A 17021-nucleotide genomic window follows, 5' to 3' on the forward strand; every position below is an offset into this window, starting at 1 on the left:
ACTCTAAATTAAGGGGGGGGGGAGTTTCTGCAGGTGGGGGGTGAGGCTGCATACCTCCATGTCCAATTTCTGTTTCCTTGACACCACCATGTGCACTTCTGGTAAAGACACTTGGAGAAATAAAAGAAGTTTTTCAGTGAGAGAGACATGCATGAGCTTGCTGGGGCTGAAACAACAAAGTCCCACAGATTCAGGGCCTTAAACAACAGACATTTATTGTCAACCAGTTCTGGAACCTAGAAGTGCAAAATCAAAGCGTTGGCAGAACTGTTGCTGTCTAAGGCTGTGAGGAAAGGATCTAGTCCAGGCTTTTCTCATTAGCTTACAGATAATTGTCTCTGTCTCCTCATTGGTTTCCCTCTATGTATGCCTGCATACAAATGTCCAAATTTCCCTTTTCTGGTCAGATTGGATGGGGGCCCACCTTAGTGAACTCATTATATCTCCAGATATAGTCACATTCTGAGGTCCTGAAGGCTAGGACTGCAACATATCTTTTAAGGAAAGACAATTCAGGTCATAAGAAGGCACAATGAACAGAAGAAAGCCACAGAATGTTGGAATCCTCAATCAGTTAATAAATCCTTGCTCCAGGATCAACGCTGGCAAACAAGGAGGACTGACTGTGAATAGAGCGTTTTGCCGGGCACAAAGCACGGCTATGAAGAAGCCAAAAGCACATTTGTGCTCTTCCCTTGAGAAATGTTCAGTGTAGCTGGGGAATCTCATTAAGGCCATGTAGGAGATAAACAATTTTCCCTGCAAACACTCAGAAATTCAAGCACATCATTTTATTCTCTTTTAATTAAATTTACTCAAGTATCCAACCAGACAAGCTATCATCCCGTCAGTGTTCACACCTGGTAGCTTTTCTGAGGGGTCCACAGACCTGCCAGGATTCTAGACACTGTGGCATCCTCTCCATCACACTCCAAGGCTGGGTGGAACCACAAGCCTCTCAAGGCACCTGAGAAGATCCAGCTTAAATCACTGGGCTCCACAGGATAACGTTCCTTGGAGCCTCTCTGTCCTGGGCTCCACCTAGTGGCAAGGGACATATCTGCAAGGCTGTTGTCTAAGAATTTTATCTAAGAAGCAGCCCACAAGTCCTCCTCAGTTCAGTTCAGTTCAGTCGCTCAGTTGTGTCCAACTCTTTGTGACCCCATAGACTGCAGAACACCAGGCTTTCCTGTCCATCACCAACTCGTGGAGCTAGCTCAAACTCATGTCCATCGAGTCGGTGATGCCATCCAACCATCTCATCCTCTGTCGCCCCCTCCTCCTGCCTTCAATCTTTCCCAGCATCAGGGTCTCTTCCAATGAATCAGCTCTTCACATTAGGTGGCCAAAGTATTGGAGCTTCAGCATCTGTCCTTACAATGAATATTCAGGGCTGATTTCCTTTAGGATTAACTGGTTCAAGCTCCTTGCAGTCCAAGGGACTCTCAAGAGTCTTCTTCAGCACCACAGATCGAAAGCACCAATGTAGGAACCCCTGCTCCCTCCTCTTCCCTCTTTTCCCCTCCCCACAACTCTCGTACAGCTCTCTAGTCCATCCTCCTGTGAACCAGTCTCTGTCAAAATCTTGTATCATAAAAATTCCACGCCCACTCTCCCACAGCTCTCCAGTCCAACATGAACTGAACTCTGTACCCTATCCCTCCCATCACCTCTGATCGCACTCTAGTTCTCTGTTCCAGCTGAACATGATCTCACACCTTCCCCTCAGCACCCCCCAAGCTCCTACAGCCCTGATCCATGTACACAGAAACCAACCCTTGCTCCCTCTCCCTCTCCTTTCCCCTCCCATCACTTTATCCTACTCACATGGATGGACCTCAGTCCCTTACTTTCCAGTCTCCTTGTACTCCCCAATATCTTTCTGACCCATCCCCAGTTGATTTCACCTCTGTTACCCCCTCCCAGTCCACCCTGTCCTACTGCCTCTACATCTCTCTGGTCCACTCACAGGACAGACCGCTGTTCACTCTCTTTCTCTACCCATCCCCACCATCCCCCTCCAGCTCTGTAGACCATCCTCTGGAACTGAGCTACCTTGTCTCTCCCTTCCTATCCATCCCCAAACTACCCAGAGTTTACCCAATCACTCCCCCTACACCTCTTGGGCCAGCCTCACATGAATTAACCTCTACTCCCTTCTCCTTTCACTGGCCTCACCTACCATCCCCTCCAGCTGACTCTAGCCTCCTCTCTGTCCACATCTCCCTATCCCCTTGCAGCTCTCTTCTGCCATGAACTGGCCACAGATCCTTCTCCATCCCCATCTTAGTGACCCTCCACTGAGCAACTGCACAGATTTGGTAAGAACATTTTGTGTGTCCTTATCCTTAGAACTTCCCTGGTGACTCAGAGGTAAAGCCTCTGCCTGTGATGCAGGAGACCCGGGTTTGATCCCTGGGTCAGGAAGATCCCCTGGAGAAGGAAATGGCAACCCATTCCAGTACTCTTGCCTGGAAAATTCCGTGGGCTACAATCAATGGGGTCACAAAGAATCAGACACGTCTGAGCGACTTCACTTTCACTTTCACTATCCTTAGGGATAACATGTTACTTGCCACTCTCCCTTCCTCCAAGAAATTCTGACTTTTATTTAATTTAGGAGAACATTAAGCAGAAGGAGATAAGAATGTTTCTTAGATAAGGGTGGCGGTTAACAGTGAAATGGCAAGTGGGGCCTACTTTTTTCACTCCTTTCCAATACTGTGTGTTTTTTATCAGATCACATGCCTCTTATTAAAAAACAGCAATATGACAAAGGTCAAATCCTCACAGGAAATGCTGTCAACTCAACTGTGGGGACAGTAATTATAAAAGTTTCACGGACCCACATTTAACAAAAAGCTTGTGACAAACACAGCGAAGGAATGAGTGAGAATGAATACTTCTGAAATGCCTCCTTCTCGGACACTGTAAATCCAGGCCTTTGTTGTTAAGTTTTCATTGAACCCCCCAATGATTTTGAGTTAAGCAGAACTCTTCTCCCTACAGACAAGAAGCCTAGGCTGCCCAGAGAAGTAGCCTGCAGCAAATTACACAGCCAGGAAGAGGTGGAGCCCACGTGAGAACCCTGCTCCAAGGCTCCCCGCACATCTCAGTGTTTCTCAAGGAGCAGTCCCTCCAGTATGCTATGGTCCAGAGACAAGGTCTGGGGTCACTCCTCTTTAACATACAGCACACATAAGGTTTCTAGTTCAAATTTAGGACACCCAGGTAAATTGATCTGAATTTCAGATCAATGATGAATAAACAACAAAATGGCCAAATGGGATATACTTATACTAAAAAAAAAATTGATCAGAAATTCAAATTGACCTAGGTGTCCTTTTTTTATTGGCTAAATCAGGCAACCCTCTCCAGGATTAGGATGCCCTACCAGAAGTCTGAAACCCACGTGCAGGTGAATGTTGGTCATTTTTCACTCCTCCTCATCGCTTCTTGCTCCCCACCTTCAGTCTGGGGCAGAGACTTTAATGGCATCTGCCAGGATTTCTCTTGTAGTTCATCCCAATAGGGCCAAGAGGGAGCTGGACAAGGTCACTGGACCCAACCCACACTGTGATTCTGAGACACCACCAGCAAATCAACTGACAAGAGGTTGACTAAGCTCTACCTACTGTCATAATCACCTGACTCTCACCAATTTGTCCCAAACACAAATTACCAGTAAGACCCTTTTCCAGCTGTACACTTTGCCAAAACTATGTTTAGGGCATCATTTAGGCTGATGCAAAATGATCAACTAATTTCACAAACTGACAGGTTCCCAAGGCAAAAACCAATTCATGTCAGTAGGAAAGTGTTATTTTGTTTTCTGTTCTTGGGCTGGCAAGGAGTTTGGGATCTACCAGGTTGCCTTCAACAAAATGATTTAGAAGCTGAATTCATAGTCAAGGCTAAAGAACTCATCCTTAGAGAATAAGAGCTCAAATAAGAAAGGCTTTATTTGAAGATAAAACAAATAGCTCATACATACACACACACACATCCAAATGCAAGTAAGAGTTCACTGGGTTTTATAAAAGAGAAAGCTGCACTCAGGTGTCAATTAACATTGGAACCATTGAAGAGATGCTCCCTGCTTGTGGTGACATGGGTACAACGTGTGCTTGACAAGAAGTTGTTTGGCGGTGGCATAAATGTGGGAATGCAGGACAAGAGTTAAGCGATACAAGGCAGAATGGCAGGTGGGCAAAAGCTCAAAGATTCTTTTCTCCATTCTAACATGCTTTTGTTCTGCCCTGGGGAATTAAAGCAGTCACCCGGTCACCTTACAAAGAACCTCAATTTCAAAGAACACTTTCAAAAATTGAAAATAGATTTAGAGTTCTTACTAAAGTTATACCGAGATGTCAGTGGGGAAAATAATTTACATTTTCAAAAACCAGGCTTCACACAACGGCAGGCACTAAACTGAGTTCCCTGTGCTCATGGTAGAAAAGCTGAGACTGATCTTAATAAAGGCTCGTCTTCTTCATGATGCGCAGGAACTCCTGCTCATTGACTTCTCCATCTCCATCTCGATCAGCTTCATCAATCATTTCCTGCAGGACAAGAAGGATTCCACTTAGAGTAATTCATAAATGGAACGAAAGTGTGACTAAGTAATCAGCTTTCATAATGATGCACAAATAGACAATGTGGTCCACCTGCTGCAAATGGGCTGACTTTTATAATAAGCTTGGTTCCTGAAAAGTCATTTGAAAACCAAGTCATACTTTGCCACATGTGTATCACCTAGAAAGCAGCTCAAAAGCTGCTCTGACTAGGGAGATTCCTAAAACCTAAATCTATCCACAGGTATATTTTTCTGGGGGCAGTGTCCATTGGTTTGTCTCACTAGGAAAAGAGAAATTAAGTAGTCAGCAGAGTGACAAGAGAACATTCGTTTTTCTTCAAATGTAACCAGAGAAAATGGAACTCAAAAAAGTCACACGGGACTCCAGGCTGAGCATCACAAACCTGCAACTCCTCGTCAGAGAGGTTCTCACCCAACTCCTTGGCCACACGTTTGAGGTTTTTGAATGATATCTTCCCAGTCTCATCATCATCAAAGAGCTTGAAGGCTTTCAGGATTTCTTCTTTGGTATCCTTCTCAGACTTAACAAGCAGAACATAAAACACATGACAACAGGGAGACACTTGTGATTCATACTGACTTGTGTCCCACAGCCCCACCACTGCCAATCCCCTCTGCCCTGCCCGGATGCCACATGGATCTTGGTGACAGCTTCCATGACTACAGGTGCTGGGTCACAGAAGATCACACAGTAACCAGGGCAGAAAAAGAAGATAAACAATGAAATTACTACAAACCCAGAGGCTAAAAAGGAAATATAAAGGTTTGCATTTAGAACATTTTCTGTACAAACCAAAGAGAAAGTAGATTTGTTTTTAAATTATGGGAACAGAAGGTGAAGTTAGACTTAGGGGAAATATACTGTTTAAGCTGCTAGAAGAGGGATCTTCTTGGTGGGGATGGAGGGGAAGGAAGGAAAGAAAAGGCTATTTCACTTGTTATGAGATCAGAAAGTGTTACTGGTATCCCCAGTACTCTAACAGAGGAAAAGAGTAAAATCTCCAAGAGCTCCAACTTCAAATATTCCTGAAAGGTAGCTAAAGATAGTGAGAGCCCCTAATAAGAGCAATCTGGGAACCAACTCTGAATGCAGGACAGCTTTACTATGTTGTTACAGAATGTTAAGCTTCCTGGACGCTTAAATCAGTCCCTGAAGAAAAATATAAATGTAATTAGATGATTTCAAAGCAACAGGATTATTAGAGGGGGAACAGGCCTGTGCATTGGGAGGCTCATCTAACACACTGATGGAGCTACTTTTCCACAGGCCAGTAGAATGTAGATGAGCCAAACTAAGGAAGAGCCAGGAGGCCAAAGAGAAATGGACCAAAGGGAACACCTTTCCTATGTGGGACACTTAGGGGACTGAGGGTGACAGGTGCGCTAACATCTTAGCACCTCTCTGGACCATTTGGAGACTAGAGAATGGGTGAATTCAACCTTGGAAGTGGTGAAAGACCAAATCCTCACTGCAGTAAAAAACACAGCCTCAGGCTGAGGCTATCCAGAATACTAACAAATGGGAGAGGAAAGAATTTCAAACTTTAAAGTACAGGGACTTTGCCTTGTCAAAATGCGAGACACTGTAATATTACTGGTACTATTAAAGGTTTTACTGCTTGTGCTTATCACACTGACATACTGGTTGGAGAAAGAGCAAAAAAAGTGACAGCCCGTCCCCTCTGCCCTGTCTGGATGTCACATGGTCTTGGTGACAGCCTCCATGACTACAGGTACTGGGTCACAAAGATCACACTTTTACTTCTTTTCAGAGGGTAAAATGACTTTGACTTTGTGGCCTTGAAAAAAGTCAAGTAGAACCTAAACATACTAGTTCTCAGTCACAGATACTCTCTTTTATCAGCTGAACTCTCCAGTCTGCATTAACTTTTTGTCAGTGAAGACATTTTCATATCTAGATTCAAATTTGCCCACCATTATTGGTGGAAAATAATGCTGATCATTTTAGCTAACTTACCATTTTCTGGGTCATTACAGTCAAAAAGTCACTAAAGTTCATTTTTCCTGTCCCTTCCTTATCGATTTCACTTATCATTTTCTTGATCTCTTCTTTCTTCGGTTCAAAGCCCAGCGCCCTCATTGCCACCTACAATGAAAATAGGATCATCTTAACATGCACATCTAAACCCAGGAGGAACCAATGACAGTGCTGACAGCATTAAGCCAGCCTCTGCTACAATCCTGTTAAAATGAATAGGAATCACTATAACATCAAGCAAATTGATATGTGCATTTAATTTTATTTAATAATTCTTGAGGTAAATAAAGACAGGAAAACACAGAACAGAAGACAAAGAGGCAGAGGAAATTAGAGGCAGCAGAGCAGGAATATACAGAGCTTGCCTTAAGTTCCTTAACATCAATTGTCCCAGTTCCATCAGCATCAAAGAGATCAAAGGCTTCTCGAATTTCCTGTTTCTGCTCTTCGGTAAGCTCAGGTTTAGGACTCATCCTTTTTCGCTGGGTAGTTGATGCCATGTTTGCCTTCTTAAAGTTAGAGGCCTTTATAAGTTTTACAAACACAGAAGCAAAATATTATGTAATAGAGTCACATTTTATTTAAAAAAAAAAACAGTTACAACCACATCTATTTAAAATAGTTTATACCAACGTATTTCAAAACTTTGCTTAACAGGAGAGCTATCAGGGTTTGCTGGAAAGAGCAATAAATCTTTCTATGCACAGTCTGTCCCTCCTTCTTCTTTACTATTGTTTGTACAAGCAAGGAGATCCCTTGTTCTTTTGGACCTTTCTTATTGAAAATCATCCCCAAAGAGAGCTAGCCAAGGAGCTGACTGGGGACAACTGTAAGGATAATCAGTTCTCCCAACTTGGGGATCCTTAATTATAAAAAGGTCCTAGAACGCTGATCCGCTTTGCTCTAATTTCTCCGATTTTCTGATTACTTCTAGATTTGGCCAAATATTACTAAGGTAAGGTGTATATTCTGTCAATATAGAGTAATAAAATTCAGTTCTCTTAGTACACCTGAGCCTTCTCCAAGAAGCTCAACGCGTTTCCCTAAGTCCCTATTTTTAACATTTTAAATACACATTAACAACCAAACATAATAAACTCCCCCCCACCATCTCCGTGTGGAAACTTTTGGTAGAGGCGGCCAGGAGGCCACAGTCTGAGACTGGTCGCGGCCTCCGGAGAATCTGAGTCTTTTTTGCCCAGGGACGGTCTCCGAAGGGGCTGGAGAAGGCCAGGGGAACCCGAAGCGGGGGGGGGCGGTTGTGGCTGAAGGGGAGGTGGTGGCGAATCACAGGCCTAGCAGGACGGCAGGCGTCTCTACCCTACCCTTTGGCGAAAGCTCTCAGAGAAGCCGAGAACAGTGCAGGAAAGGCGGCGGGGCCCTGCAAGGCCTGAGAAGGGCACAGCCTCTGAATGCGGGGCTCGAAACCGAGGCAAGCACTCACCATCCCGGACGGACTCCACTTCCCGTTGTTACGGCAACAGACTTACACACCGACTCGGCGCCGTTCCCACCGCCCCGCGCGCGTGGCCTCGTTCCCCATTGGCGGACCGCTAGCCGCCGCTCCCCATTGGCCCAGGGCTGGGGTAGGTGGGGCTAACCCGACGAACATCCGGCACAGGGCGGGGGGCGGTACCCTCGCGGCCCGGCCTCATTGGGCAGGATCACGCCGCGAGCGCAGATTAGCGGAGCCAGCACCAAACCAAGCCAATCCGCTTGGTGGAGGAGCCTCGGCAGATCCTCGGCTCACGCGGGCGGGGAGAAAAAGGTGGCTACTGGCAGCTCGAGCTCTAAGGGTGCAGGCTGTGGACACACTGGGGCCAACCAGCGGGGCGCCTACGGACCGGTAAGGCTTGCGACCTCACCCTTGTGTCCGCGACAGGACTAGAAGGCAAGGGGTTGGGTGGGACGATCCGGGACGGGGACTTCCTGGTCTGACCTGAGGCTTGAATTAGGGTCCGAGGGGCCAGAGAAGACCTAAGCTTTCGTGTTGGAGCAGACGCTATACCCACGGGGCATCTGAGATCCAAAAAAGGGAAGGGACGTGCTGAACCTTGTCTCAGAGGTTCGAACGTCTGGGACTTAGAAGCCTAATCCAGCCGAGGCTCTTTCTTTGAGCGTGTGCGTTCAAGAGCACTCCCCACCCCCAGAGTAGGTTCCAAGACAGGATCACTTTAGTTCTTACCTGACTAAAAGCAGCCCGGGAAGGTGACCTGGGGGCTTGAGAACGGACTTTGAAGGGAGTGAAGGAAGCATGAGTGCGCGTGAGGGGGCAGATCTCTCAGCACTTACCTGCTTCCCCACTGGGCGTTGGCACAGTATTTAGGGAGACAGCGAACCAGAGCAGACGTTTCTCAGGCTGAAAAAAAGCCTGAGGTTTATTGACATTTTTTAAACGAAAGTGTTCTCTGACCTTCTGCCCTTTACCCTATTCGAGCATAAACCAGGTTCACAACCTTTCGGTCATATTTGACTCTTTTCCTGCCCCTTTCCCATTTACCGGCCTTCAAGTTCTATCCATCTTTCCACCTCTGCTGCTCCTCTCCCACTTAAGGCCTTCAGCAGCAACCACCCTGTGAGTGCAGGGCAGTGTTCTGATCATGATCTGAAAGGCCCTTCCCGAAGGGCTTCCTCTCCCCTGGCTCCCTTCAGCCCCTGAATGGATTCAAATGTACAGACTTACTCCTGTCTTCAAAAGTTTGCTCCAGCTGCCCCTTCTGCATGCTTCCTCCACTTCTTTTCCTCCTGTAGGTCTTTGCTATACTATCACCTTTCCCAGTGAACCCCCACTGAGCACCCTGTTTAGCATTGCAGCCCCCAGGACACCCAAACTCCGCACCTTGCTCTACTTTTATCCTGAAAAAATGAAATATTTCCTGCCATATCAATAAACAAATGATGTCATGGGTTGGTGAGCCCTGAGGGAATTTAGGAAAGAAAGAATACCTGCCTTCTAGCAGCCATCAGACTGCAGCCACCCTATGGTGAGCCTTGAGGAAACAGGAAACCAGCCCCAGATATGCTGAGATGCAAATCAAAAGAATGATTTCAGTGAGCCCAGATTCTTTCATGTCTTGCATATTCCCATACACAGAAAAGCGCTAAATTCCTTGAGTTGTCTAGTTTTCTTTAATTAACAATAATCTTTTGATATTCAGACTACCTGCCCATTGTTGCAGAACTTTTATATAACCTGGCTACCCTTCTCACCTTCTAGGACCGGTTCTCTGAGTTACTTGAGGTGCTGTCCCGAGGCTTGAAGTCCTAAATATTCCCACCAAATAAAACGTAACTCTCAACTTTTAGGTTGTGAGTGTTTTTTAAGCCCACAATCCCATACTGCTTGTCACTGTGTATTTTACTTGTTTTTTTTTGCTCTTTACTGCCCATCCAGTGAGGGGACACACACTAGGTACTCAGTGAATCTTGGTTGAATAAGCGATGAGTGGTCCCCCTGTTTCCTGCTTCTCACCTGTCTAGTCCATCCCACTTTACCAGGTTAATCTGACTGAACAGTTCTGGTCAGGCCACCCCCATGCTCTTAAACCCTCAGAGGTTTCCCATGGCTGCAGACTGAAGTCCAGACTCAGCCTGGCATCTGAGCCTCCTGCCCAGTTTTGCCCCTGCTGGACCTTCCAACTTTGTGTCATTCCACAGCCTGTTTCCCAGTGGGTCTGCAGGGTGACAGCCTGGCAGTGTAGGAGCAACCACAAGTTCTGCCTTGACCTTGTACCAGCAGTGTGACTTTGGGCAAGTCACTTGACCTCTCCGAGCCTCAGTTTCTTATCTGTTGAGTGAGACCAGTACTGTGTTCCCAACTGCTTGCTTTTTGGATCTTAGTGGTATAATATACAGTCAGCCCTTCATATCTGCAGGTTCCATATCCATGGATTCAATTGTTGTAGCCATGCATTCCAGGAACAAACTCACTGAGAAGGACAATGCAGATAGTGGAGTGCAGTTTATTACACTGGTGGGCCCAAGGCAGAGTCTCCTCTTAGCCAAGGACCCCAACCAGTTTTTGTGAAAACCTTATATACCCTAAGTGTACGTGCTCAAACCCACCTCCCCAAATTCTCTGAAACTAGTCTGAACAAAGGAAAAGAAAGATACAATCAAAGTTAATCCGTGATTCGTATGCCTATTCCTTAAACCCATGATTTCTATGCCTTAAGCCTAGGTAGTTAACAGTGGGCAATTATCAGTAACCCTGTGGTCATACCCCAATAAACATAATAGAATTTATGATTCTATTCGGTTACACAGATAATTAGGGTATTCTTTTAGGCGATGGAGAGTCTAGGCACCAACCATGGGGCTCTTCCATCCGGGGGGGGTCTGGTTTTCCAGTTGGTATGTTGTTTCCATAAATACTGGGCATATAGCTCAAAGTCCACAGTCCGGCCCAAGATGGAGTCCTGCTTTCAAGATGGAGCCTGTTCTGTTGCCTCCTTCACAACCATCCATGGACTGAAAACACTGAAAAAAAAAACTCCAGAAAGTTTCAAAAGCAAAAATTGAATTTGCTGCATAGGCAGCAATTTATATGGCATTAACATAGTATTTACAGCTACTTACATAGCATTGGCATTGTATTAGGTATTAGGAGTAATCTAGAGATTGTTTGAACTATATGAGAGATTGTGCATAGGTTATATGCAAATACTGTGTCATTTTATCTAAGAGACATTGAGTCTCCTTGGATTTCGGTGTCGGCGGGGCCTCCTGGGACCAATGCCCCATGGATGCTGAGGAACTGTTGTGCTCATTTGTAAAAGGTTCTGACATTTAGCCAGTTTTCAGGCATTGTTAATTCTTTTCTCTGATTCACTCTTGTCATTCCCCTTATATGACACATGCAGAGCCTCAGACTCTGTGTTAAGTCTTCTCCATGCTGTAGCCAGAGTGATCTGATACTCACCCTTGGTTTCAACTTCCAAAGCCTCCCACATCTCCCATAGGGTGACTCCTTAGCCCGACACACAGCACCTGCACGTTCTGAACTTTGCTGCCAATCTGACTTCAATCTCACTTTGTCACAACTTGTCGCAGAACAGGCTGGCCATGCCAACGCCTCATGCTTGCTTCCCACCCCTGGCCTTGGAATGTCTCTCAAGACACCCACCTCTTCTTTGACTCACGCCTCCAGGGCTTTAGAACTTGACTCAGGGATCGCCCCCCTGCCTGGGCTTACTCTCATCTGAATTCACAGGCACTTCTGCAATGTTCTGCTAAGTTTGTGTCCCACCTCAGATGCTGGGCTCCCTGAAGGTTGGTGCTGTGCCTTCTGCAGGTTCTATTTGGCAGTGGCCTTGTAAAGGTGGAGGAGTGAGCTGATACCAGAGTGCTTTTCTACAACATTTTTTTTACAAGTTGCAGCTCCCTTTTTATCCTTGGGGCTGGTACCTACAGCCACTGAGGTCAGCAGAAGGATTCCTGCTCTACGGTTGAGGCCTCTCAGACCAGCCACTGCAGCACAATTCCACCAGTACTCCATTCCAGACTTCTTGCTGGCCCTCCAGGGGCTCACCCCCAGCAAGCCAAGATGGACATGGGGCAGAGGCTGCGGGGAGTGGGGAGCCTAAAACTGTGTACAGTGTTAGAATGAAAACAGAAACCAATGCTGAGGTGCTGAGGAGGCTGCTAGTCTTGCCTGGAAAGGGGGAGGAAGTTTCCCAGGGGTGACAACTGAGCGAGGCCTTGAAGGCTGCAGAGCTGCTCACCATGGAGAGGACAGGGAGCAGCACATCCAGGTGGAGGGAACAGCAGAAGCTGAAGCTCTCAGACAGGCTGCTGATTTTGTCAGCAGATTCAAAGCCAGGGCCTTTCTGTCCTGAAAGTCAACAGACTAGTGGAGAGATGAATGAGTGACAGAAAGGACAAGATGGAGCTGATTGAGTCCTTTGGAAAAGTAGGGGGAAGCCTTTGATCCTGTTGGCCTTTTTCTTGTGCAGACAGGCGTCCTCTTGCCACAGAGGATGGTATCGAGTCTGTGGCGGCCACATTGGAGCCTCCTGCACTGACCAAGCACAGGAGCAGGTCAGGCCCTGACTACCCCAGCATACTTCTCTGAGCTGTTCTGGGTTTCCCCTTTACAAAGAGCCTGGTCTCTCATGTTTGTGAAGGAGAGAGCACTTGTCTCTCTCTCTTCCTGGTTGGAAATGGACAGACTCTCCTGTCCTTTTGTCTCCAGGACTTGGTGGCTGGGGACTGGCCCCAGCAGGAAGGCAGCCATGGGCTCACTCCCTTCTCTCTGTATTTAATCCCAGAAGTAGAGCCACGTGCTTGGGTTTCACTCTTAAAAGGTGAGTCTCCTTTCCTAGATGCCTTTTAGCCTAAGACCTTGTCCCAGTGTGTCTAGAGGAATAAAGGCATGCATACTTGTTTTAATTCAGAGACCTGAAATTTTAAAGGAAAAAGACTTGAGGCTTCTGCTGTGTGATCTGTAACAATCCCAGCTCCTAGAATGTTGCCCTTCAGGGCCTTATTTTTCCATTCACAGTATTCTTGTGAGTATATTTATAATAAAATAGAACTGAAAATTTGCCATTTTAAACATTTTTGAGTGGCATTAAGTAGGTTCACATTGTCATGCAACCATCCCAGCCATTCATCTCCAGACTTCTTTTCATCTTGTAGAACTGAGACTCTATACTGACTTAGCATCACTTCCCAATTCCCTGCCTCCTTCCAGGCCCTGGCACCCACCGCTGTACTTTCTGTGTCTAAGAATTTGACTACTCTAGGGACATCATGCAAGTAGACTCCTCTTGTATTTGTCCTTTTGTGTCAGGCTTCTTTCACTTAGTATAATGTGTCCAAAGTTCTTATTTCACTTAGCATAAGTTTATCCGTGTTGTAGCCTATATCATAATGTCTCTTTTTTGTTATTTTATTGTTGTAAGAACAGGGCTTCCTTGATAGTTCAGTTGGTAAAGAATCTGCCCGCAATGCAGGATACCCTGGTTTGACTCCTAGGTCGGGAAGATCCACTGGAGAAGGGATAGGCTACCCACTCCAGTATTCTTGGGCTTCCCTTGTGGCTTCGCTGGTAAAGAATCTACTTGCAATGCAGGAGACCAGGGTTCAATCCCTGGGTTGGGAAGACCCCCTGGAGAAGGGAAAGGCTACCCACTCCAGTATTTTGGCCTGAAGAGTTCCATGGACTGTATAGTCCATGGGGTCGCAAAGAGTCAGACACAACTGAGTGACTTTCACTTCCAAGAACAGGTAAGATGAGATCTACCATATTAACAAATGTTTGAATGTACAATAGATTGTTGATTGTAGGTACAATGTACAGCAGACTTCTAGAGGTTACTCATCTTGTTTACTGAAACTTTCTACCCACTGATCAGTAGCTCCTCCTCTTCCCCTCCCCCAGCCCCTGGCAACCACCATTCTACTCTTTGATTCTGTGAGTTTGACTACTTTAGATACTTAATATGAGTGGAATCACACAGTATTTGTCTTTCTGTGACTGGCTTATTTCACTTGGTATAATGTTCTCAAAGTTCATCTGCGTCTCATATTGTGGAATTTCCTCCTTTGTTAAGGCTTCATAATATTCTGTTGTATTTATATACCACATTTTCTTTATCCATTCATCCATCAATGAACGCTTAGATTGTTTCCATCTTGGCTATTGTGAATAGTGCTGCAAAGAGTTTCAGTTCAGTTCTGTTCTGTTCAGTCGCTCAGTTGTGTCTGACTTTGCGACCCCATGAATCACAGCACGCCAGGCCTCCCTGTCCATCACAAACTCCCGGAGTCTGCTCAAACCCATGCCCATCTAGTCAGTGATGCCATCCAGCCATCTCATCCTCTGTCATCTCCTTCTCCTCCTGCCCCCAGTCCCTCCCAGCATCAGGGTCTTTTCCATTGACTCAGCTCTTCGCATGAGGTGGCCAAAGTATTGGAATTTCAGCTTCAGCATCAGTCCATCCAATGAACACCCAGGACTGATCTCCTTTAGGATGGACTGGTTGGATCTCCCTGCAGTCCAAGGGACTCTCAAGAGTCTTCTCCAGCACCACAGTTCAAAAGCATCAATTCTTCAGTGCTCAGCTTTCTTCACAGTCCAACTCTCACATCCATACATGACCACTGGAAAAACCATAGCCTTGACCAGATGGACCTTTGTTGGCAAATTAATGTCTCTGCTTTTTAATATGATATCTAGGTTGGTCATAACTTTCCTTCCAAGGAGTAAGCGTCTTTTAATTTCATGGCTGCAGTCACCATCCACAGTGATTTTGGAGCCCAGAAAAATAAAGTCTGACACTGTTTCCACTGTCTCCCCATGTATTTCCCATGAGGTGATGGGACCAGATGCCATGATCTTAGTTTTCTGAATGTTAAGCTTTAAGCCAACTTTTTCACTCTCCTCTTTCACTTTCATCAAGAGGCTTTTCAGTTCCTCTTCACTCTCTGCTGTAAGGGTGGTGTCATCTGCATATCTGAGGTTATTGACATTTCTCCCGGCAATCTTGATTCCAGCTTGTGCTTCTTCCAAGCCAGCATTTCTCATGATGTACTCTGCATATGAGTTAAATAAGCAGGGTGACAAATACAGCCTTGACATACTCCTTTTCCTATTTGGAACCACTCTGTTGTTCCATGTCCAGTTCTAACTGTTGCTTCCTGACCTGCATACAGGTTTCTCAAGAGGCAGGTCAGGTGGTCTGGTATTCCCATCTCCTTCAGAATTTTCCACAGTTTATTCTGATCCACACAGTCAAAGGCTTTGGCGTAGTCAATAAAGCAGAAATAGATGTTTTTGCAAAGAATTTAGGAGTACTCATATCTCTTCAAGATTCTAGCTTTGGTTCTTTTGAATATATACCCAGACTTGGAGTTGCTAGATCATATGTACTTCGGTAGTTCTATTTTAATTTTTTGAGGAATCTCCATAATGTTTTCCACAGCAGCTGCATTGTTTTTGCATTCAGTGTACAGAAGTTCCAATTTCTCCACATCCATGCCAACACTTATCTTTTGACTTTTTGATAATAGCCATCCTGACAGTGGTGAAGTGGTATCTCGTTGTAGTTTTGATTTACGTTTCCCTGATGATTAACGCCATGGAGCATTTTTTTCATGTACCTGTTGGCCATCTATGTGTCTTCTTTGGAGAGCTGTCTATTCAAGTCCTTAGCTTATTTTGTAACTGGAGGGTCACCACCATACTCTGACCACTTCCCAGTCTGAAGTTCCCACTTCCCAGGGGGTTTCTGATGACCCAAGACACTCTAAGTTCTATATATGGTCAGGGTGGCTTTAATTCCATCAAGGAGGAGAGCTCCATCTCCTCTTATTCTTCCTCCTCCTAGCATCCCATGCCCTGGCATCATGGGGATGAGCAATGAGTCTGTTTCATTGAGCTGCAGCAATGAGAAATGGCTTGAGCAGATTGATACACTTTCTGGCAGTGCCGGGACTGGAATCTGGGCCTCCATTTTGTGCATTTCTCTACTGATCGACACTAGAGAAATAGAGAGTAATTGAAGTGCATGAGTGCCCTGGGAAAAACTGTGATGCCAGAGATCGTCTTTTCATTGTAACTGATGAATGGGGTTATTTAAGTGGCTTCCCATTCTGCCTCTAGTCCAAGTATATGGTAGTGAGTTATGGGCCCACCCAGGCCCATCTCAGAGGACAGTCTGCATCCCAGGAATGTTCACAGAGTGCTTCTTCCAGCAGCTGCAGCTACAGTTGAGTACTCTGTGAAAACTCAGGGGTGGGAGGGATGTTATCCACACAACACACTAACAGCTAAAATATATTTCAATTTATATATCATAAATGTCTGCCTCGAAATATGTTTTTAAGGAGACAAACGTTGATTGCAGAAAGGGCCGCATTTGGAATGAAAATGGAACAAGCAGCTGGTGAGCCAACAAGGACATGTTTGACAGAAGACATTCCAAAAGTGAGTACTGACATAAAAAAGGTTAACCAAAACCAGATAAGGGGAAAGTCTGGCACATACATAACAGCACGCCATTGAAACATAGCTCTGGGTTACCCATATTAAATTAATTAGTGTTGAGTAATTGTTTCTTTATAGAAGATATGTCATTATTTAATTCTTCAATTACTGCTCTGTAACAAACCCTATCAGAACTTAGCAGTTTAAAACAACACCCGTTTCTTTGTTCACAATTCTGCAGGTTGGGCTGGGCCCAGCTTGTGGGGAGGAATGGGGTTTCCTTCACTGGTCTGCCCTGGGCTCACACACCCAGTTGCAGTCATGGGATCCCTGAGGTATATGTTCCAGGCAGCTCACTCACACACATGTCAGTAACTACTGCCTGTCACCTAGGTGCCCTCATGTGGCCTCCAGCAGGTTAGACTGTGCTTCTGGGTATAATCGCAGAAGTCTTCCCAGGGCCAGAAGGGCACTAGCAAGGCCACCTAAACTCT

At 45.7% G+C, this 17021-nt stretch overlaps 2 protein-coding genes across 3 annotated transcripts in view; one reads left to right on the forward strand and one right to left on the reverse strand.

The window, feature by feature from the left end:
• Positions 1 to 3944: 3944 nt before the first annotated feature.
• CETN2 (centrin 2) lies at positions 3945 to 8160 on the reverse strand. 2 transcript variants are annotated; one of them, XM_043897241.1, is made up of 5 exons: positions 8041 to 8160; positions 6962 to 7120; positions 6576 to 6704; positions 4981 to 5118; positions 3945 to 4562 (listed from the first exon to the last, which is right to left on the reverse strand). In XM_043897241.1, the coding sequence occupies exons 1-5, from the start codon at positions 8041 to 8043 to the stop codon at positions 4473 to 4475; spliced, it is 519 nt and encodes a 172-aa protein (XP_043753176.1). In that variant the 5' UTR covers positions 8044 to 8160; the 3' UTR covers positions 3945 to 4472. The 2 variants fall into 2 exon arrangements, with proteins under 2 accessions (XP_043753176.1, XP_043753177.1); XM_043897242.1 differs by having other exon boundaries at positions 7922 to 8041.
• Positions 8161 to 8276: 116 nt separating this feature from the next.
• NSDHL (NAD(P) dependent steroid dehydrogenase-like) overlaps positions 8277 to 17021 on the forward strand; it is a 32510-nt gene continuing 23765 nt past the window's right edge. Inside the window, exons 1-2 of the mRNA XM_043896843.1 lie at positions 8277 to 8442; positions 16428 to 16527. Coding sequence (XP_043752778.1) covers positions 16465 to 16527 — 63 coding nt within the window. The 5' untranslated portion in view covers positions 8277 to 8442; positions 16428 to 16464. The remainder of the gene's footprint in view (positions 8443 to 16427; positions 16528 to 17021) is intronic.

This window comes from Cervus elaphus, chromosome X (assembly GCF_910594005.1).
Source record: "Cervus elaphus chromosome X, mCerEla1.1, whole genome shotgun sequence".
NCBI classification, from domain to species: domain Eukaryota; kingdom Metazoa; phylum Chordata; class Mammalia; order Artiodactyla; family Cervidae; genus Cervus; species Cervus elaphus.

Coding starts and splice junctions, on each gene's coding strand:
- CETN2 (XM_043897241.1), bottom strand. Junction 6,705..6,961: donor TTGATGTTAAGGAACTTAAG/GCAAGCTCTGTA, acceptor TTTTCATTGTAG/GTGGCAATGAGGGCGCTGGG. Junction 5,119..6,575: donor CTGTAATGACCCAGAAAATG/GTAAGTTAGCTA, acceptor CTGCTTGTTAAG/TCTGAGAAGGATACCAAAGA.